Consider the following 23,726-nt stretch of genomic DNA (forward strand, 5'->3'; position numbering starts at 1 on the left):
TTCCTGGACCAGCTGACCAGAAGACTGGGTTGCCATCAGAACCTTCTAGTTCCTACTCACTTGGAGGGAAGCCTATTATTTTCTACCAGCAGGCCTTATCAGATAGACATCTCACTGAAGACGCTGTTAATATTTCAGCTTCTCCTGGACCAGCAGACCAAGAGACTGGGGTATCAACAGTACCTTCTATCTCTTACTCTCATATAGAGAAGCCAAGTATTTTGTACCAACAGCCTTTGTCAGACAGTCAGCTCGCTGTAGAAGTTCCAAAAGTGTCAGCTGTTTCTGGGCCAGGTGACCAGAAGACCAGAAAACCAACAGTTACCTCCACTTCGTACTCACAGAGAGAGAAAGAGAAGCCCGTCATTTCTTATCAGCAAGAATTGCCAGATCTTACTCAAGATGCTTTAAAAGTTTTAAAGGTTCCTGGACTAGGTGGCCAGAAGACTGGAATACCAGCAGTAACTTCTACTTTTTACTCACATAGAGAGAAGCCTATCATTTCTTACCATCAGGAGTTGTCAGATCCTAATGAAGGTGCTTTAAGAGTTTTAGGCACTCCTGGGCCAGCTGACCAGAAGACTGGGATACAAATTGGGCCCTCCACTTCCTATTCACATAGAGAGAGCCCCATCTTTTCTTACCAGAAGGAGTCATCAGATATTACTGAAGAAACTTGGAAAGTTTCACCTGTTTCTGGACCAGCTAACAAGAAGACTGAGATACATATAATCCCCTCTAGTTCCTACTCATACAGAGAGAAGGACAGTATTCTTTACCAGCAGGAGCTTCCAGATGTTACTGAAAAAGTTTTAAAAGTTTTTGCTCTTCCTGGACCTGCTGACCAGAAGACTGAAATACCAACAGGACCTTCTAGCTCTTACTCACATAAAGAGAAACTCAAGATTTCACCTGTGATTTTACCAGATGTCCAGAAGACTGAGTTTCTAACAGCTCCCCCTAGTTCCTACTCAAAAAGAGAAAAACCCAAAATTTCAACTGTGAGTGGACCAGATGACCAGAAGACTCCGTTACCGACAGTTTTTCATAATTCCTGTTCTCAGAATTTTGAGATTGAGGATATTCTGAAGATTTCACCTGTCCCTGAGCCAATTGTTGTGAATTCTGGGATACCAATACCTCTTTCTAGTTCCTCTTCCCACAGAGAGAAATCTAATATTTTCTACCCACAGGAATTGCCAGACAAACATTTAGCTGAAGATGCACTGAACGTTTCAACAATTCCTGTACCAGCTGACCAGAAAAGTCTGTTACCAACAGCTCCTCCTCGTTCCTTTTCACACAGAGAGAAACCAAATATATTCTACCAACGAGATTTTCCAGATAGACATCTACCTGAAGATTCTGTGATGTTCTCACGTGGTCTTGGGCAAGCTGATCAGATTACTGGTTTATCAACAGTTACTCCTGGTACTTATTCACATAGTGAGAAGCAGAAACTTGTTTCAGACCATGTTCAAATGCTAATAGATAATTTGGATTCTCCTAACTCCAGTATTATCTCAAGCAGTATGCCTTTAAGTTCTCAGGCTGATGGTAGAGTTATAATAAGTAAGCCAGAATCTTCAGGTTTTGAAGATGTTGGCTCTGTGGAAATTCAAGATACAAGCAATAGTTCCAAAACTCTTAAAGAGATTCGGACCCTTTTAATGGAGGCAGAAAATATAGCACTGAAACGATGCAATTTTCCTGCTCCTCTTGTCCCTTTCCGAGATGTTAGTGATATTTCAATTATACAATCTAAGAAGATGGTTTGCTTCAAAGAGCCCCTCACAGCTGCTGAATCTAATAGTGATTTGCCTCGGAGACAGCCATTTACAGAGGAAAGCCCAAGCAACAAGTGCATACAGAAAGATATTAGCACACAGACAAATCTGAAATGCCAGAGAGGCATTGAGAACTGGGAGTTTATTAGTTCAACCACACTTAGAAGTCCTCTACAAGAAGCAGAAAGCAAAGCCGGAGTGACGTTAGATGAAACCCTTCGACAGTATAGAGCAGCCCAATCCGTAATGAGATCTGAACCTGAAGGGTATAGTGGAACCATTGGCAATAAAATTGTTATCCCTATGATGACTATCATTAAAAGTGATTCAAGTAGTGATGCCAGTTCCTGCTCATGGGACAGTAATTCCTTGGAGTCAGTTTCTGATGTTCTTCTAAATTTCTTTCCATGTGCTTCACCCAAGACAAGTTTGACAGATAGCAGAGAAGAAGAAAGTGTGTCAGAGAGTGATGATTGTGGTGGTAGCAATGTAGATTCACTGGCTGCACATGTCAAAAACCTTCTCAAGTGTGAATCCTCATTGAATCATGCTAAACAAATACTCAGAAATGCAGAGGAAGAGGAATGTCGAGTACGAGCACGAGGTAGGAACTGATTGTTTGTCATCAAGTCAGGTCAGACTTACAAACATTATAGTTTAAGAATTTGTTTAAAGTTAAGTGTTTGGAATCTGAATTTATTTTCTTATAGAACTGTTAAATGATTACATTTTCCACCACTATTCAGAATAAGTCCATTTAACCAATAATGTAACTCGGTCACAGTATTAATAGTACTAGTCTGATTTTAGGGTCTTAGGTAGGTTCTGAAGCCTGAAGGAGAGTAAGGAGATAGCTTGGGTTTCCAGATTCCTAAAGTACTTATGTTTCCTTAACCCTCCTATTATAGGATTCTCTTTTGAAGGCAGAAAAAACAAAGAAAAGTTTGCTCTGTTCTAAGTCACACTGTATCATAAAACTAAATATACTTCTTCATTTTTCTAATACAGTTCTTAGAGCATATTTTAGATATTAGAAAAAACTGAAGTACTTCACACTAAAACTTAGGTTAGAGGTTTAAAAGAGGATGTTCTAATCCCATTAATCTCTAATAATAGAATGCTATTAAAAAAGAAATCTTTGGGGTGCCTGGGTGGCTCAGTCGGTTGAGCGTCCGATTTCGGCTCAGGTCACGATCTCACGGTCCGTGAGTTCCAGCCCCGCGTCAGGCTCTGGGCTGATGGCTCGGAGCCTGGAGCCTACTTCCGATTCTGTGTCTCCCTCTCTCTCTGCCCCTCCCCCGTTCATGCTCTGTCTCTCTCTGTCTCAAAAATAAATAAATGTTTAAAAAAAAAAAAGAAATCTTTAAGACAAAATGGGGAATTAAAAAAATTTTTTTAAATATTCATTAAAAATTTTTTTAATGTTTTTATTTATTTTTGAGACAGAGACACAGAGCATGAGAGGAGGAAGGGCAGAGAAAGAGGGAGACACAGAATCCTTAGCCAGCTCTAGGCTCTGAGCTGTCAGCACAGAGCCTGACGCGGGCTCAAACCTACGAACTGTGAGATCATTACCTCAGCCAAAGTTGGATGCTTAACTGACTGAGCCACCCAGGTGCCCCTGGGGAATATATTTTAGCAAGCAACTTATAAACACTTCAGGCCTCCTTGGGAATTTTGCCTTGAGATTAACTACTTGTGCCATTCCTTTTATCACTTATGCATATCACTTATGCAGTAACTGTAACAGGAACGTATAGGGGAGGCAAAGGGATTGTCCTTATTGGAAGGAAGATTAAGATAAAAATAATTGAAAATCATAGAAAGGTGGCATCTTTGGAGAAATACCTGTAGAATGTGGTTTTTAAAAGTCACACTTTTCAGTGAGATGATTGTTCTTAAAAACTTACAATAGTTTGTCATATAATGGAGAACACCTACTTTTTGCCAAGTATTGTGGCAGGCATTTAGTTGGATATATTGATGGTTTTCTGTGTTCTTATAATCACTGACAAATTATGATTTTTGCATTGCATTATCTCCAGTGTGTTTATGTTTTCTTTTCAGCTTGGAATCTGAAATTTAATCTGGCTCATGAGTGTGGCTACTCCATTTCAGAATTAAATGAAGCTGACAGGAAAAAAGTAGAAGAGATCAAAGCAGAGTTGTTCAGTCATGGGAGAACAGCTGACTTGTCCAAGGTATAAAAGAAATCTAGCAATGAAGAAAGAAAATGTGATAAAAGGGTGGTGGAGTTTGTATCTCTTACTTGGGCATTGATGACACCAGCTGAGTCATTAATAGTCTTTGGCTAAAGTGTTAGGTGTCTTATTTCTTCAAAGTTCCTATTTAAGGATTAGACTCAGTAGATTTTGATTAATTGCAAATTCATCTATTGAAAAAACTTATGTCCTTAGGAAAATAAGAATAGATTTGCTTTATCATTCGTATTTTCTCTTGAGGGTAATAGCTTGAAGCGCAGATAAAGTCCGGCCATTTTCAGATGTGTATTATCTACTTAAGAACATAAAGCTATACTAGCTTATGTAAAAATGATTTTCATTTTAATAGTATGTATTTTCATCCAATTATGAATTATTTCATACATAGTAAAGAATATATATGAAATGTATATAAAGAATAAAAGAAAAATATGAATAATTCCTGTCTATGGGCTAACTAGCTTGATAAATGGAATGTTACCAAATACCATAGAAGTCCTGTGTGTCCCCTCCCCAGTAACGTCTGTTACTTCCTATCCTGACATGTATTGATTTTTCTCTTGCTATTCAGTATGGTTTTGAATTCTTCAATAGATGGAGTCAACACGGTGCATGTTTTGAGAGTTGCATTTTTCATATAGACTTGGGTTTTTGAGATTCTTCTTTGTAGATGTAGGTAGTTTTAGTTTATTCATTTTTAGTGCTGTAAGTATTCTAGTGTATGAATATATCATAGTGTGTCCGTTCTCTTGTGGATAGGGCATTTGGTCTACTTTTATTTGGCTTATTTCTTTTTTGGAAAAGTTTTTTAAAAGGATAAATTACATTGGATTTTAGACTTATGTATATGTTTGAGCTCATCGCCACCATCCATCTCCAGAAACTCTTTTCATCCTGCAGGACTGAAACTTTGTACTTATAAAGGTTTCTCTCTATGGTAAGAATATGTTCAGTTTTGTAAGAAACCACCAAGCTGTATATAACTTTGAAAAAAAAATTTTTTTAATGTTTATTTATTTTTGAGAGAGAGAGAGAGACGCAGCGCGAGAAGGGAAGGGGCAGAGAGGGAGGGAGACACAGAATCCCAAGCAGGCTCCAGGCTCTGAGCTGTCAGCACAGAGCCCGATGCAGGCCTTGAACTCACGAACCGCAAGATTATGACCTGAGCCACCCAGGAGCCCCTAAACTGTATATAACTTTGTATGTCAACTATACTTCAGTTCACACACACACACACACACACACACACTTAAATGGGAAAGAGAAAAAAAGAAACCACCAAACTGTCCCACAAAGTGGCTGTACCATTTTGTATTCCTGCCAACAATCAACAATGAATCAGAGTTCCTGTTGCTCCACATCCTTGTTAACATTTGGTATTGTTAGTGTTCTGGATTTTGCCCATTCTCGTAGGTGTATCCTACAACTTGCTATAATCACTTGTATCTTATAACTTGCTATAATTGCTTATTAGTTCCAGGTGTTTTTTTTGTTGATTGTTTCAGATTTTCTACACAGATGATGAGGTCATTTACAGTTTTATTTCTTCCTTCCCAGTCTGTATACCTTTTATTTCCTTTACTTGTTTTATTGCATTAGCTAGAAATTCCATTTTGATGTTGAAAAAGAGTGGAGAGACGGAATATTCTTAACTTGTTTTTGGTCTTTGTGGGAAAGCTTCTAGTTTCTTACCATGAAATACGAGGTTAGCTGTAGGTTTTCTGCCAATATGCTTTATCAAGTTGAGGAAGTTTCCTTCTGTTCTAGTTTACTAATAGTTTTTATCATGAATGGGTGTTGGATTTTGTCAAATTCTTTTTGTACATCTATTGATATAGTAGTCATTTTTCTTTTTTAGCCTGTTGATGTAATCATATTAATTGATTTTTGAATGATAAACCAGTCTTGCATACCTGGGATAAATTCCACTTGGTCATGGTGTATAATTCTTTTCATACTTTGTTGTATTCTATTTGTTAATATTTTATTGAGGATTTTTGCATTGATATTCATGAGAGATGAGTCTGTGTTTTGTTTTGGTTTTTTTCCCCTGTAGTGTCTTTGTCTGGTTGTGGTATTAGGGTAATGTTGGCCTCATAGAATGAATTGGGAAGTGTTTCTTTTGCTCCTGTCCTCTGAAAGAAATTATAAGGAATTGGTATAATTTTTCCTTAAATGTTTGGTAGAGTTCACCACTGAACCCAGCTGGGCCTAGCCCTTTTCTCTTTTGGAAGATTATTATTGATTCAATGTCTTTAATAAATAGATGCCCATTCAGAATGTCTTTTTGTGTGAGTTTTGGCAGATTGTGTCTCTCAAGAAATTGGTCCATTCCATCTAGGTTATCAAATCTATGGGTATGTGGTTGTTCATAGTATTCCTTTATTATCCTATTAATGTCAGTGGGATTTGCAGTGATATCACCTCTTTCCTTTATGATTTTAGTAATTTATGTCTTCTGTTTTTCTTTCTGGCTAGAAGCTTGTTGATTTTATTGGTCTTTCAAAGAAATAGCTTTTTGTTTTGTTCATTTTTCTGATTTTTCTGTCAATCAATTTCATTGATTTCTGCTTTCTTATTCTTTTTCTGTTTAATTTGGACTTAATTTGCTATTCTTTTTCTAGTTTCCTAATTTAGAAATGTGGGTTATTGATTTTAGATCTGTCTTCTTTTTTAGTATATACATTTAATGCTAAAAATTTCCTTCTATTCTGTGCTTTCCCTGCATCCCACAGGTTTTCCTAAGTTGTGTTTTCATTTTGAGTTAGTATGTTTTTAAGTTTTAGGTTAATATGTTTTTAAATTTTTCTTGATTCATGCTTTATTTAGAAGTAGGCTGTTTAATTTCCATGTATTTAGGGATTTTCCTGTTACCTTTCTTGCTTTGATTTCTAATTTAATTCCATTGTGGTCTAAGAGCAGACTTTATATGATTTTTATTCTTTTAAATTTGTTAAGATATGTTTTATGGCCCAGAATGTGGCCTGTCTTTGTGAATGTTCCATGTGAGCTTGAGAAATTGTGTACTGTGTTATTTTTGGCTGAAGTAATCTACAAATATCTATTATACCCAGTTGATTTATGGTGTTGTTGAGCTTAACTGTGTCCTCACTGATTTGCTGATAGATGTATTCTTTTTTTTTTTTTTTTAAGTTTATTTTGAGAGAGAAAGAGAACATGCACACACATGTAAGCAGAGAGGGGCAGAGAGAGAGGAGAGAGAGAATCCCAAGCAGTCTCTGTGTTGTCAGGGCAGAGCCCAGTATGGGGTTCAGTCTCATGAATCATGAGATCATCACCTGAACTGAGATCAAGAATCAGATGCTCAACCAACTGAGCCACCCAGGCATCCCAACATCTGTTCATTTCTCATAGAGGATGTTGAAGTCTCCAACTATAATAATGGATTATATATTTCTATTTCTCCTTGCAGTTATGTCAGTTTTTGCCTTGTGTAGTCTAACACTTTGTTGTTTGGCACACATACATGAAAGATTGTTATGTCTTAGAGAAGTTTCCCCTTTGTCATTAGGTAATGCCCTTCTTTATCTGCGATAACTTTCTTTGCTTTGACGTCTGTTCTGTTTGAAATGAATACAGTATTCCTACTTTCTTTTGCTTTATTTTAGAATGGTATATTTTTCTCCATCCATTTACTTTTGATCTAATTTGTCTTTATATTTAAAGTGGCTTTCCTATAGACAACATGTAGTTGGATCTTGGTTTTTGATTCACTCTGACAATCTATGTCTTTTAATTAGTATATTTTCACTTGAAATAATTGATTTTCAAAGTGATTATTGGTATAGTTGGATTAATATCTACCATATTCACTACTATTTTTTTATTTGTTGCCCTTGTTCTTCATTCCAATTTTTGTCTCCCAGTCTTTCTGCCTTTTGTGGTTTTGAGTGTTTTTATATCATTATATTTTCTCTCATTTCTTAGCACATTAGTTACACTTTATTTTTTTTGTGGTTGCCTTAGAATTTGTAAAATATTTACAACTAATCCAAATTTATTTTCACATAACACTATACCACTTCAGGTAGTGTGAGTACCTTCTAATAACAAAATACAGTTGATCCTTGAATAGTGCAGCATTAGGGGAACCAACTCCCCACACAGTTGAAATTCTGCATATAACTTTGACTCCCCCAAAACTACTAATAGCCTACTGTTTACCAGAAACCTTATAGATAACATGGTTAACATATTTTGTATGGTATGTGTTTTATGTACTGTGTTTTTACAAGAAATGTAATCTAGAGAAAAGATCATTGTTACCATCATAAGGAAAATACATTTACAGTATTGTACTGTATTTATCAAATAAAATCAGTGTGTAAGTGGACCCATGCAATTCAAGGGTTAAATGTATTCCTGATTTCTCCCTCTCATCTCTTGTATCATGCTGTCATTCATTCATACATATATATACACACACATACACAAGCAACATTTTGAACAAACTATTATCTGTGAGATCAGTTAAGAATAAGAGAAAAGTGCATATGTGTGTTCTTAACTGTGTCTTACTCCTTCTTTGATGTTCTTCCCTTTATGTAGATCCAAGTTTCTGATTTGTATTTTTCTTTTTTCTAAAGTACTTCTGTTAACATCTGTTGCGTGGCAGGTCTAATTTTTGTGTGTCTGGGAAAGCCTTTATTCCTCCTTCAGTTTCTTTTTCTTTTTGTTTTTCCTCAATTTTTAAATAGTCATTTATTTCCTAAATAACCCTTTGCTTTCTTTCTTTCCTTCTTTTTTTTTTTTTTTTGGTCTTTCCTATGTTAATATTTTCTTTTTTTTTTTTTTAATATGAAATTTATTGTCAAATTGGTTTCCGTGCAACACCCAGTGCTCATCCCAACAGGTGCCTCCTTCAGTTTCAGGGATGACTTCATAGGGTATAGAATTCCAACTCTGTACTTTTTTTTCTTTAACACTTTAAATGTTTTATTCTTTTCTTGTTTGCATAATTTCCGAGGAGAAGTCAGATATAATTCTTTGTTCCTCTGTGGATAAGGTGGTTTTACCTTCTGTCTTCTTTCAGTTTTTTTTATCTTTGATTTTCTGTACTTTGAAAATGTTTTACCTAGGTAATTTGGGGCGGCATTTTTCCTGCTTTGTGTTCTGTGAACTTCCTAGATCTGTACTTTGTTGCCTGACATTAATTGGGAGGAAATTTTTAGTCATTGTTATTTCAAATATTTCTTCTGTCCCTTTCTTTTTTTCCTTCTGTTATTTCCATTGCTCATATGTTATACCTGTGATAGTTGTCCCAGAGTCCTTTGATGTCCTATTGTGTTGTTTGTTTTTTAGTAAATTTTTTTAATGTTTTATTTTATTTTTGAGAGAGAGAGCGAGAGAGAGAGAGAGCGAGAATATGAATGAGTGGGGGAGGGGCAGAGAGAGAAGGAGACATAGAATCTGATGCAGGTTCCAGGGTCAAAGCTGTCAGCACAAAGCCTGATTTGGGGCTCAAACTCAAGAGCCACATGATCATGACCTGAACCAAAGTCGAATGCTTAACTGACTGAGCCACCCAGGCACCTATATTGTTTACTTTTTTGCGTCTTTGTTTTCTTTGCTTTTTAATTTTGGCAGTTTTTGTTGAGATATCCTTGTGCTCAGGATTCTTTCTTTAGCCATGTCTGGTCTAGTAATAAGCCCATCAAAGGCATTCTTCATTTCTGTTAAAGTGTTCAACCTCTAACATTTCTTTTTCATTCTTTCTTAGGATTTCCATCTCCTTGCTTCTTACATTGTCCTTGTGTTCTTGTGTATCCATCAGAGCTCTTAGCATATTATCATCATTGTTTTAAATTTCTGGTCTGATAATGCCAGCATCCCGACATGTCTGGTTTTGATGCTTGCTTTTTCTTTTCAACTAGTTTTTTTGCTTTGTAGTGTGCTGTGTTGTGGGGCCTGTAGCTGGTGTATTTCATTAAGAATATGTAGATTATGACCTATGAATAAAGAGACATTAGCCATGCTCACAGGGCTGGCAGATAGCTTCCTCGGCATCCAAATTTCCACTTTGGGGAAGTGAAAAATCCCAGGGTCATTTTGATTGAAGATGCAGTTTTGGTACACTCACACAAAGGAAGTAAGGTCACAATATTTATTACTTACTGATCCCAGAAGCAGGGGTAGTGGTGGGTGGGTGTGGGTCAGGGCCAGGGCCGCTCAGTGAGCTCTGAGGAAAAGGCAGTCCTCTGTCTCAGGTCATGAGCAAGCAGCAGATAGAGAACAGGGTAGCAAGCACCTACTACCTATGAGGTGGTTGGGGCAGAGGTCACTAACTTTTCATGGGTTCAACTCTTAAGTAATTGTTTCAGGAAGATGCTTGAGGGAAACAAAGTGGGGACTTCTGGCGGGGAATCTCAAGCTCAGGTCCTTATCTAACTGTCCAGACTCTGGGTGTGAGCCGGGTTGTCATACTGTAAAATGCCTAGGCAGCAACTCAAAATAGCTTTTTTTCTCATCACAATTGACCCTGTGATGCCTAAGCATTAGTCTTTAGGGAAAACCATGGGCACTGTCCAGATGGTGGAGATGTTAAAAGCCACTGGCAGAGTTTTGGTCATCTGGCTCATGAAACATTTGAGCAAAGCAAAAATGCCGGTTAACGGTATCAGTAGACAAATGGTAATTTGAAATCCTGTCTGTAACCGTTCTCCCATTTGTCGGGGTCCGGTCAAGAAAATAAATCAAAGCCCATGGATAAGTTTAGGGTAAGTATTTGATTAAAAACTTGGGTAAGATTATGGAATACTTGTACCTGTTGGGCACCTTTTGTAAATTTGTCTAAATTTATCTGGAATTATTAATACATGTGCAGCAGGTGGTGCACTGTACAGTGTATACACCTTCCTTGACCAATAAGAAATTTAAAGCTAAATGCACATCCAAAACTCTGCACTAAAGAAGCATGTTGTTGTTGCATGAAGTCTAGGCTTTGGTGTAGCAGCCCAATGCATTTAGCCAGGGTGGCTGACAGATTGGTGTTTGCCTTAATGATTTGTTGTTGTGTGCCTAGTGGTGGTGTTTCCGCGAGGGATAGTAGCAGACCTATTTTCAGCATAATGAGGATGAATACTGAATGTTTTTGACATGAGAGGACAACGAGAGATGGTTTGGGGGTCCTATTTATTAGTTTGTAAGAGTTGTCCCAAGGTGACTGAGGTACATTGGTATGAACACATAGGACTCCCTGGGGACCAGCAAAGAGGCAAATGTGTTGGAGGTTGAGGGAAGAAATGCACGTATGGAGAACCATGTATGTGTGACAGCACCAGGGCACTGGACTTACAGTGGACACTCACTCTTTTATTGTGGAAGTTGGATCTCCCCCTGCATGACTGGGCTGCAAGGCCCAAGACCGTGGGGATTGTGCTCTTTGTGGCAAGGTATGTGTTGTATTCATTTTGTGGTGTTGGTGCCTGTGCAGATATGGGGAATTACAAAGGGCACCTGTGGAGGCTCCTGCCAGGTGCTACATACTGTATTGCGAAGTGTCGTGCATGGGAGCAGTTGAGTGTGGTAGAGAGTGGCCAGGCAAACTGCATACGTGTGTGGGATGTCTTTTGTTGGGCACATGAGGGCAGGGGTCAGTAAATTAGTCGGCTAGGCTACTGGGGGAAAAGTCTTTGTTGAGTTCAGTAACATGCCAAGCAATTACACTGGCTCAAAAAACGAGCCCTGGTTTCTGCCCATGGAATAAAAACAGTAAGACTGTTGGAGAGCTCGAAGGGAGGGTTGTGGAAACCTGAGTGGTGATAGTGGGAAAGGGTCTCCTTGGGGTGGTGTAGGGAAGTGACCGTATGGCTCTGGTCCTGTGACAGTGTGTGTGTGGGGGTGCTCTGGTGGTAGCATTTGCAGTCAGAGAGGGGTTCTTCCAACAGAAATTAAATTTCCTAACCTCCAGTAGGAAGCATAATGGGAACCAATCTAATGGGTGTGGTAAGGGCAAGGAACTAAGTGAAGTGTTTAAAGGAGCCTCTCTGTAAGTTTATGAGACTTGATAGATACCTTGACCTTTCAAGATTCAACTGAGGGCAGTCTGGCAGTTATAGTACTGCCTCACACCCAAGCAGCAAGCATTGTAGTAAGCAGGGGAGCCTTGAGGTAAACACATAAAATTTAAGTCTACAAAATACCACTCAAGGAGGACTTATCTTCCCAGTTGTCATCTCTGCTGTTGTGGAAGATTGTGGAGGTAGCATTTGGGATGAAGTTGTGTCCCGTGTCATCATGTACTAAGGTGTTGTTGTCTCTAGTGTTGTTTCAGTGGAGCGAGCCATCCCAGAGGAGGTTGATTGTTCCAGGTATCCACCCAGGAGGGGAATCGGGGCACACGGGAGTCTAACAGGGTCACATAGATTTGAGATGCCCTGATTAAGGTTTGCTTGCATCATCATGAGCAGTTACTGGTATCACAATTCTTAGTAGGCTTTGGGGGGGTTCTTGGGGAAGTGTACCTCACAAATGATTAGGCAGTGCTCTCCTCTGAGGCATAAGAGCTCTCCATCCATAAATAATAAAGGTGGGAGGCACATGTGTAGCCTTGGTTTAAAGAAAATTTAGTTGTGTGCTTCTGACAGTTTAATGTTTAGCCCTGTATTACTAGAGATAAATCCGAACTGCATAAGCTTATCAGCCAGTTAGGGTTGAAATTAGGACAGTGTTAGGACTGGTGACCTTTAAGCATTTGTGCCTTTGGTGCTGTTTAAGATAGCAGGCTAGGGGCGCCTGGGTGGCGCAGTCGGTTAAGCGTCCGACTTCAGCCAGGTCACGATCTCGCAGTCCGTGAGTTCGAGCCCCGCGTCGGGCTCTGGGCTGATGGCTCGGAGCCTGGAGCCTGTTTCCGATTCTGTGTCTCCCTCTCTCTCTGCCCCTCCCCCGTTCATGCTCTGTCTCTCTCTGTCCCAAATATAAATAAAAAACAAAAAAAAAATTTAATTAAAAAAAAAAAAAAAAAGATAGCAGGCTTCAACCTCCTAGCTCTTTTCCACGCTTGGTGGCATTTCAGGTGCAGCCACTCTTGGGCCGACTCCAACACCTGTTGTCTTCCATCCTGGGGTGCAGTTGTGGATGAGTGCCATTCACTTCCAGCAGCTTTCTAGTGTTGCCTGTCTGGAATCAAGGAGAAGCCTCATGACCCACGTGGTACAAAAGGCACAGAGTAAGGCCAATAGTAGCAGGCAAAATCTGCATTTTATAGTTTTGTCCTTCTGACTGCTTCCTGAGAATATTATGGGGCCCTTGTGGATCAGCAGCTCATCACTAGCCTCCTCCAGAGCGGGTAGGGCCAGGTGTTAGGATCATATCACCTGGATGTCATCTAATATTGCTACTGTCAACCAACTGGAGTGCCTCTTCCCCCACTTTGAGTGCCATGCCATTCCTTCAGTGGGCCCAGGTGCAATTACTTCCATTTCCTGTGGGGAGGTATGGTTAGGAGAAATGAACCATCTACTGAAGCCACTGTTTTTGGAATTTCAGTTGGAATTTGAATATCAAGTGGGTAAGTATGGTCTAGTGGCAACATACAACGCATAGTCTGTGTTCTTCTGGGCCAGAACTGTTTATGACCAGGGGAGGTAGCCATCTGTTCTCAGGTCACCAGTGAATACTGGATGGTGAGATGATTGACATTTTAAATCTGTAATGTTGGAGAAAATGAAAACAATATTGTTCTGTAAGATAAAAGTATCAGGTTACCCTGTGATGATAACCATAGGCAGCATGGCCTGGTAAGCCTAGCTGGTATAAGGAGAGTGGTGTTCATATGTTCCAGAGTTTAAAATGTTTTAAAGTGCCTATAATAGCAAGGAAGTCCATTTAGGAGTCCATCTGCTGCCTTGTAACTTAAGGAGCAAGGATTTTAAAAGACCTTTGTGGTGTTGAATAATGACAGAGGTCTGTAGCTGCTATGGGAGATAAAAGTTTCATTAGATTCCCTGTTGGAAAGCCCAGTGCTATGTTGTATGGGCAGTAAAATGAGATCCTTGATCTGAGTCAGTGTTGTCTGGAGGGCTGAATGGGGGCAGGATAACTTAGAAAAGAAAGAGATTATATGCTCCATAGAGCTGTTCCTGGTGCCTGTAGCAAGCAGCAGGCTGGGAAAAGTATCTACACATGTAATAGCGAAATGTGTAGTGCCTGCTGACAGAGAGCGTGGCCCGGTGAAATCACCCTGCTAACAGCTTAAAGAGGCTATCTCCTTGCAGAACTTAAGCATGGCAGGGCAGTTTTCAGTGTTTGGTTTGGGAGCATAATTCACAATTAAAAATAGTGTGTTTTGCATGGTGTTTTGCAGGGGCGGAGGGCCCAGGCCACGGTGGCAGCAGTTCCCTCATGACCCAGAGAGATACGGTACCATTCAGACAGAGAATAAGGAGTATGGAAGTGGTGACTAAGAAAGACTGGAATGGTTGACAGTGGGGAAACTTGTTTTGTGGTAGTGGGTGGAACTGACAGAATTGTTGGTAAAAAGTCAGTGGTTGAGAGCCTCAAACCAGTGGTTGACCTGGGTTTGATCAAGGGCATGTGCCTTGGAGTTAGATGACTGTGGTGTGATAGTATTTATATGTGCTGAAACATGGGTAACCTTCATTGTGACTGATGCCAGGGCATTGACCCTCCAAATCTGGGGCATCCCAAATGGGACAGCCTTGAATGTGAAAATCACCTGTTGTCATTGGTCCAACCAAACGGCTAGTCTACTAGCAACTGCCCATTATTCAGTGAAAATATGGACAAGAGACTTGTCTGGGCAACTGTATGGCCATTTGTACCACCACAAGCTCCGTAAGCTAGCCAACCTTCACTTGCCATATTTGATAAGCATGGTACCACTGGCAGGGTGATACACTGCCATTCTTCCAACAGGCTCCACGGCATACGGTGGTGGCGCTTTCACCCATGAAGAACACAGACTCCCATTCTCATTCCATCAGCTCTTCCCAGAGGCTACCTCACATCACCAGAAGCTTAGTCAGTGGGAGCACTGTTACCAGTTCCTCAAGGTCCATGGGCTGTAGGCTGAGGATCCAGGAAGCCACATCCTCCTGTAATGTGGAAAGATTTGCCACGTCAGATTTTGCCCATTGTAGAAGCTACTGTTTCTATTTTAGCAAAGAGGCATCTGTGACCATGTGGGCCATTATGGGCATCCCTTATGCATGATGTAATAGAAATGTGGGGTACACAGGAGAACAGGGTCTTCCTGTCGAGTTGCCTCTGTAACAAAGCCCAATAAGCAGTCAGAATTGATGTTCTAAGGGGTATAGCAGGCAGCTATGGAGGGCGGCCATCTGGTTTGGAAGCCAAAAGCAACCAGGAAAAGTCGTGTTTAGTCCATAGACTCCAGGATGCATAGTACATGCTGACTGTTGCCTCAACCTGGAAGGAAGAGCCGGGGGAACCAGGGGTAGGTCTTGACGAATTGACCTTTGTGTCAATTGTGAAGCTTGTTGTAGGGTTTCTCCCTGATAAAATGTAGAGGATTTGTGTGTGGCTGCATAAATGGTGCTAAGTGTGGTGGATGAGTGTGATATGTGAGCTTCCAAAATGTGAAGAAAGCTAGTCATGTTGGGCTTGCCATAGCAGGGTAGGAGGCTGAATCGTTAACACTTGATGTTTAACCACAAGTGGAATTCTTGGCCTTTAAGAGGCCAATTAATACCAAGAAATTTAACAGTTGTGGCTAGCCCTTGAATTTTATGTGGTGCAGCAGCCCGACCTCCATGTTGGAGGTGGGTTACCAGCTGTTTTAGGACCTTGTGCACCACGTCCTCCAAGGAATCCCAGATTAGAATGTCATCAATATAGTGCCAGACAGTTCAAGGGGACACTGTAAGGGCATCCAGGCCTTGCTGGCAAAGATTGTATGTAATGGTTGGGCTGTTAAGATAGCTCATAGGCAGCGGTGTAAAGGTATATTGGGTGCCTGTGGCTGGGATTTCTCAGTGATCGATACTAAATAAAACATATTTAGATGCCTCTGTTTTGGGTTAGGGCTAACTCTCTAAGCTCAACACTCTAACTACTGACATAGTAGACCAGCAACTGGCCTTCCATATGGGCACGAATGTAGAGGAGTTCTCCTTGGCTCCCAGGTCCTGATAGCCTGTACTTTCAGTTCCTGTTTGGGGAAAAGAGGCAGAATCCTACCTTCCTGGTTAGCTCACCTTGGCTCAGTGCTGGGACTTTGCATGTGATTATAACAAATCACCCCCAGACCTGACACCCAGTGGAGTCTTCTTTAGAGACTAATGGGAAACTTACCGCCTCAGACTAGTGCCTGCTAGTTGGTCTGTGCAGGAGAGTCTGACCTTTTATAGCACTGACCGTTTAGGCGGAGGATTCACAGCAATACCCAGCAGTAGCATAAAGCAGTGCCACAGACCACCAGCAAGCAGTTGTTCCTTCCCAGAGAGACTGAGTAGTTTGGGAGAGGAAGTTAGTGACCAAGTCTCAGCTAAAAGGCTCTATATGGGAGTATAGATTGTACCCACAATTCCATCCTGGTTGCCAGTTGTAGCTGGTGTATTAAATTAAGAATATGCAGATTATGACCTGCCAGATGAGGAGGGACAAGCCACCAATATAGGGCGGCAGGCATCCTGAACTCCCACTTTGGGGAAATGAAAATCCCAGGGTCATTTTGATTGCATATGGCAGTTTTATACTCACACAAAAGAAGGAAGATTACAAGATTTATTACTTAGAGATCCCAGAAGTGGGGGTGAGGATGGGGAAGGCACTCGGTGAGCTGGGGGGAGGGGCATTCCTCCATCCTGAATCATGAGTGAGCAGGAGATAGACAGGAGGGTAGTAGACACCTATTATTTATAAGGTAGTTGGAGCAGAGATCACTAACTTTTCATGAGCTCAACTATAAGTGGTTATTATAAAAGATGTCTGAGGGAAACACAGTGGTGACTTTTGGTGGAGAATCCTAAAGCTCAAGTCCTTGTTTGACTGTCCAGACTCTGGGCATGAGCAAGGTTGTCCTACTGTAAAATGCCTAGGCAGCAAGTCAAAATAGCTGTTTTCTCATCATATATGCCTTGTATTTTTTTCTTCATAGGTAGACATAATGTATCAGGTAAAAGGAACTGTTGTAAGTAGACCTTTAGAAATGCGTGGTAAGGCATGTGGAAAGGGTAAGCATTCTGTAGTTCTATGATGAGATTCAGTCTTTTAGTGAGCCTCTACTTCTGAACTGTGATTTAAACATTTCTCAGCTTTTTTTTTTTTTTTTAAAATTCCTCTTAGGTAGTACAGAATGGCCAGAGTGGTGTGGAGGGTGTATTCCTCTTCTCCCATGTGGAATACTTGAGCTAACTAGACCTGGGGATTTTCTTTTCACCCATGTCAGTTAGGCTCTGATGATACCAGCACATTAAGCTCTGGTTCATTCTTCTGAGTGCAGGCCTTGTGAAGAACAGAATGGTCTGGCATATTTCAGAATGGTTCCTTTTCTCTTCTCGAAAGCAGGCAGGGATTTTTCTCCAATATTTGTTGTGAGAACCTGGTCAGTCTCCTGGCGGTAACACTCATAAAAGTGTTACGGTATCTCTGTGCCTGGTTTCCCCTGGACTTTTTAACTCTCAGACTTGTCCACACTGAGCCTCCAGCAATTCATCAGCTGTTCAGGTTTTCCTACCCCACCACTGGTTCCCACAGTGGTTTCTGCTCAGTGGTCTCTACTTCTGTAAGCCTGGACTCCCTGTATTTGCCTGTTTTCCTGGGGGCAGTGGTTTTTCTTATGTCAGTACTTTCCTTATGGATCCAAGAAGAGTTGTTTGTTTTTCAGTCTGTTGTTGGGACACAGTGGTGACTTTTAAGATTCTTACACTTGGAACCAAAAACCAGAAGACCCTGAGATAACCTTCTATCAACCTTTTGGTATATTTATAACAAAAAGTTGGGGAAAACCATACCAGATTCATATGTTTAAATGGGTGAGTCTTTGAAACTGTCGAATAATGGGCAGTTCCCATTCTCTAATGCATAAAAGAAAATAAAAATTTTGCAGTTTACTTGAGAACACTGATACTTGGGAATGTTGACACAAAAATTTCAGACTCCTCAAAAAAGAAAATTATGAGAGAGTCTAGGACAGCAGTTGTAATGTCTCTTCTTTCATTTCCAATCTTATTTACTTGAGTTTTCTCTTTTTTTCTGTAGTGTAGCTAAAGGTTTGTTAATTTTTTTTTATCTTTTCAAATAGCCAACTGTTAGTTTCATTGATTTTTTTTTCTTTTGTTTTTGTGCTATTTGATTTATTTCTGCTCTAATTTTTATTAGTTTCATCCTTCTGCTAACTTTGGGATTTGTTGTTTTTTTCCTAGTTTCTTGAGGCACAAATTTAGGTTCTTTATCTGATAAAGAATAAATTCTTTATTTTTTTAAATATAGTCTTTTATAACTTTAAACTTTCCTTTTAGTAATCCCATTCGTTTTAGTGTGTTGTGTTTTTGTTACTTGTCTCAAGATATTTTCTAATTTCTCTTTTGATTTCTTCTTTGACCCATCGAGTGTGCAGGAGTACATTGTTTAATTTCTACATATTTGTAAATTTTCTGGTTTTCCTTCTCTCATTGAGTTCTGGTTTCATTCCATTGTGGTCAGAAAAGATACTTGGTATGATATTAGTCTTCTTGACTTAGTTAAACCTTGTTAATTTGACCACATGTGTCATCTCTCCTGAGGAATGTTCCATGTGCACTTGAGAAGTCGGTATATTTTGCTGCTATTGGGTTTAGTTATCTATCCATGTCTATTAGGATCATTTAGTCTATGATATTGTTCAAGTCCTTTGTTTCTTTATTGAGTTTTCTGTCTGGATGTTCTGTCCATTATTAAAAGTGGGGTACTGAAGCTTGCTACTATTTTTACTACTATGTAATTCTTAACCTCAATTCTTAAAATCTTTGCTTTATATATTTAGGTGCCCTGTTGCTGGGTATATGTACATAATGTTTATTTTTTCTGTGTGAATTGACCCTTTTGTCATTATATAATGACCTTTGTCTCTTATGACAATTTTTGACTTAAATTCTGTTTTGTCTGATATTAGCATAGTTTCAATTATGTAAGATGAACAAGTTCTACAGATCTAGTTTACAACATAGTGCCTATAGTTAACAATGCTCTGTTGCACACTTAAAAAAGGGATGTACTTTTGTCAAGAGGGTACATCTCATATACCACAATAAAAAATGTATATATAAAAAAGAATTTTGGGGCGCCTGGGTGGCGCAGTCGGTTAAGCGTCCGACTTCAGCCAGGTCACGATCTCGCGGTCCGTGAGTTCGAGCCCCGCGTCAGGCTCTGGGCTGATGGCTCGGAGCCTGGAGCCTGTTTCCGATTCTGTGTCTCCCTCTCTCTCTGCCCCTCCCCCGTTCATGCTCTGTCTCTCTCTGTCCCAAAAATAAAATAAAAAACGTTGGAAAAAAAAAAAAAAAAAAGAATTTTGTGTGAAAAATATAGATGTAAAAATGTTTAAAGTAAGTATTAATATCTGGTTCAGTATCATGTTTTTTAAAATAGCATATCATGAGCAAGTAAGACTTAATCTAGCAAAGCAGTATTAGGTAATTTATAAACATATATGTTTACATTAGTAGGAAAATCACAATTATTTCATAGGCTCCAAATAGGTATTTGGGAATAAAAGTAAAAAGTGAAAATCTGTTCCCAATTAAAAATATTTCTGTAAATTAGAGTAGAAGAACAATGCCTCAATATGATGAAGAATATGTATTTGAAAATAGCAGTTGGCATAATCAAAGGTCAAATACTTTTTTATGCACATAAAACATTTGTGAATGATGTTACCAAAAATGGTGAACTAGGGAACTTTAGGGCTCCATTCCTGCACAGAAAAGTCTAATAGGCTAGGAACATTTGTCAGAGTCAACTTTTGCAGAACTCTTGACTCTAGTCAAAATTTTAGAAGTAAACCAGGAACAATTACTGAAGTAAAGAGCTGTTGCACTTCAGTACGAGAGTGCTGTGATATCTTAAATTGCCCACCTGCCATCCCTCAGTTTAGGGTAGCTTTTAGTGTGGGTTAGTATTTACAAAGGACACAATACAAACCTTTCTCTTTCTTTCTTTTTTTATAATTTTTATTTTTGAGAGAGAGAGAGAGCAAGTGAGTGGGGGAGAGGGGGAGAGGGAAGGGGCAGAGAGAGAGAGGGAGAGAATCCCAAGCAGGGAGAGAATCCCTGACACAGGGCTTGGTCCCACGACCCTGGGATCATGACCTGAACCACAATCAAGAGTCGGATGCTCAAATGACTGAACCACCCAGGTGCCCCATACAAACCTTTTTCTTTTTTTTTAATTTTTTTTTTAATGTTTTTATTTATTTTTGAGACAGAGAGCATGAGCAGGGGAGGGGCAGAGAGAGAGGGAGGCACAGAATCGAAGCAGGCTCCAGGCTCCGAGCCGTCAGCACAGAGCCCGACGTGGGGCTTGAACCACGAACCGTGAGATCATGACCTGAGCCGAAGTCGGACGCTTAACTGACTGAGCCACCCAGGCGCCCCCAAACCTTTTTCTTAAAAAACTATTGTGAAGTGTCTTAACCTGTCTGTCTCCCTGAAGGACCTAATTAAGAGCTTTCACAGGGCAGAGGCAGCTTCTCTGTCAATGTTTGTCAAAAACATCTGATGTCTGAGTATTGGCTGTAGCATCCTGGGCCTAGGGATATCTGGGTAAATAATAAGGCACACTGAAAAGCTTGGGAAGGAAGTACTTGACAAAGGGGAATACTTGTCGGGGGGGAAAGGACTTTTAAAGGCTCCCACTTATTTTGGGGAATTGAAAAGGCCATGTGTATGCCCAGGGCTGGACTCATTCTCAGAAAGGGCCTAAGAAGACCCTAAACTTTAATTTTTAGCTAACCTTTCAGGCTTTGTGTTGGTGCAAGAGAGAATTGGAGTGTGAAGCAGCATTGTAAATAACATGGCTAAGTATTGAAAACGTGCCCTACCATGGAGAAAATCAGAAAAGACTAGTAGAGGTTTTTCTCTCTTTCAGTTTTTTATTTTGAAGTCCAATTTATACTTCTCCTTTATTGCTTGTGCTTTTGGTGTCTTATTAAGAAATCATGGCATAACTCAGAACTACAAAGATTTGTTGTTTTCTTCAAAGATATTTAGTTTTAGTTCTTATATTTAGATCTCTGATATCTTTTGAGGCAATATAAAATTTATCTTTGAAACTTCTGGTAATATATATAATACAAAATTTGCCATCTTAACTATTTTTAAGTGTGCAATTGTGTTAGCAATAGTCACACTGTGGTACAACTAATCTCCAGAACTCTTCTTGTAAAACTGAAACTATATCCATTAAACCATAGCTCCTCATTCCCTTTTTTCCTCACCCGCTGGCAACCACCGTTCTAATTTCTGTCTCCATGAATTTGACTCCTTTAGGTGTCTCATAGAAGTGTGATCATACAGTATTTGTTTGTGACTGGCTTACATCACTTAGCATTATATCCTCAAGCAAGGTTCATCCATGTTGTAGCATGTGTGAGTTTCTTTTTGAAGGCTGAATAATATTCCATTATATGGCTATACCACATTTTGTTTATCCATTTATCATCCATCAATGGACACTTGAGTTGCTTCCACCTTTTGGTTTTTATGAATAGTGCTGCTGTGAATATGAGTGTACAAATATCTCCTTGAGACCCTGCATTTTAATTTTTTTGGGTATAGACCCAGAAGTAGAATTGCTGGGTCATATGGTCATTCTATTTTTAAGTTTTTGTGGAACTGTCCTATTTATCCACAGCAGCTACACCATTTTACATTCCCACCACCAGTGCATAAAGATCCTTGTTTTTCCACATCTTCTCCAACCCTTGTTAGTTTGTTTTTTTTTTTGTTTTGTTTTTGTTTTGTTTCCTACAGGTGTAAAGTGATATCTCATTGCTTTTGATTTGCATTTCTCTGATGATTAATTATGTTCAGCGTATTTTCATGTACTTGTTGGCCAGTTGTATATCTTCTTTGGAACATTGTCTGTTCAAGATGTTTGCCCATTTTTGAAATGGCTTTTTTTCTTTTTGAGTTGGAAGAGTTCTTTATATATTCTAGATGTTAACCCCTTATCAGATACATGATTTGAAAATATTTTATTCCATTTTGTAGGTTGCTATCTTATTCTGTTGATTGTATACTTTGATGCACAAAAGTTTTAAATTTAATATACATTTTATGTTTTATATAATTTATATATTTTATGTAATTATATATTTATATTTTTATATATACAATCTATATACTTTTACTTGTGCTGCCTGTAGCTGTAACGACCATTTTTTGGAGACCATTTTTATGTATGGAAGTGAAAAGACTATTATTTTCCCATGAATTTTCTTGACCCCTTTGTTGAAGATCAGGTCACCCTAAATATTAGTGTCTTTTTATGGACTATCAGTTCTTTTCCCTTGATCTCTATCCTGTGCCAGTACTACCCTGTTTTGCTTACTCTACCTGTATAGTAAGTTTGAAATCAGAAAATGAGTCCTCCTACTTTGCTCATCATTTTCAAGATTGGTTTGGCTACTAATGGAGTGTTCTGTAAAATTGTAATGTATGGATTGTTGGGAGGAAGGAATGAATATCTTTTGGTAAGTATAAATCTAATCATGCTCAGTTTTAAGAGGCTGGACCAAATTTGTGTTTCTCAGAAGCTTAGAAAAATTTATTTCCTAATGATATGTCAGGTGGTGTCAGGGTTATAAGAAGCCATGGAATAGAAATAGCATTTTTAAAGTGTTAGTTTTGTCCAGTGGTGTTTAATTAATTTATGGGCATTTAAAAAAATTGAACATTTTATTTTGAAATAATTGTTGATTCACATGTAATAGTAAGAAATAATACAAAAATAATGCTTTTACCCTTTACCCAGTTTCCACCAATGGTAACATCTTGCGTATCTGTAATAATACATCACAACCAGATACTTAGTCAAGATACTTAACATTTACATCACCACATGGGTCCCTTACATTGCCCTGTAATAGCTACATCCACTTCTCTCTTGCTCTCACCCCTTCCTTAACCCCTAGCAATCATTAATCTGGTTGCCATTTCTATAGTTTTGTCACTTCAACAGTGTTGTATAAATGAAATCACACAGTATGCAACCATTTAGTATTGGCTTTTTTCACTCAGCATAATTCTCTGGAGAATATCCAGGTTGTTGTGTTTATCAATAATCTGTTCCTTTTTATTAATGTGTAGTATTCCATGATATGGATGTACCACAGTTTGTTTAAATATTTACCTATAGAATGATATCTTGGTTGTTTTCCACTTGTTGGCTCTTACAAATAAAGCTACTGTAAACGTTCATGTGCAGGTTTTTAGTGAAAATAAGTCTTTGTTTCTGTGGAATATATGCCCAGAAGAGCTATTGCTGGGTCATATGGTAGTTATATAATATATGTTCAGTTTTTTGAGAAACTGCCAGACCATGTCCCAGGGTGGTAGTACTCCCAACAGTATGTGTGAATAGTATGTGATACCTTATTTGAGTATAGTTGACACAATGCTATAGTAGTTAAAGGTGTACAACATAGTGATTTAACAAGTTTAAATGTTATGCTGTGCTCATCACAAGTATAGCTACCATCTGTCACCATATGTTATTAAAGTGTCATTGACTATATTCC

General features: G+C 39.2%; 1 protein-coding gene across 1 annotated transcript in view; it reads left to right on the plus strand.

The window, feature by feature from the left end:
* Positions 1-5: 5 nt before the first annotated feature.
* The window catches only part of LOC125917327 (Alstrom syndrome protein 1-like), a gene marked incomplete at its 5' end in the record, with an annotated part of 38,245 nt that continues 14,524 nt past the window's right edge, over positions 6-23,726 (plus strand). The window contains 2 exons of the mRNA XM_049623563.1: positions 6-2,391; positions 3,855-3,988. Of these exons, the coding sequence (XP_049479520.1) occupies positions 6-2,391; positions 3,855-3,988 (2,520 nt within the window). The remainder of the gene's footprint in view (positions 2,392-3,854; positions 3,989-23,726) is intronic.

Source organism: Panthera uncia, unplaced genomic scaffold (assembly GCF_023721935.1).
Source record: "Panthera uncia isolate 11264 unplaced genomic scaffold, Puncia_PCG_1.0 HiC_scaffold_1705, whole genome shotgun sequence".
NCBI lineage: Eukaryota > Metazoa > Chordata > Mammalia > Carnivora > Felidae > Panthera > Panthera uncia.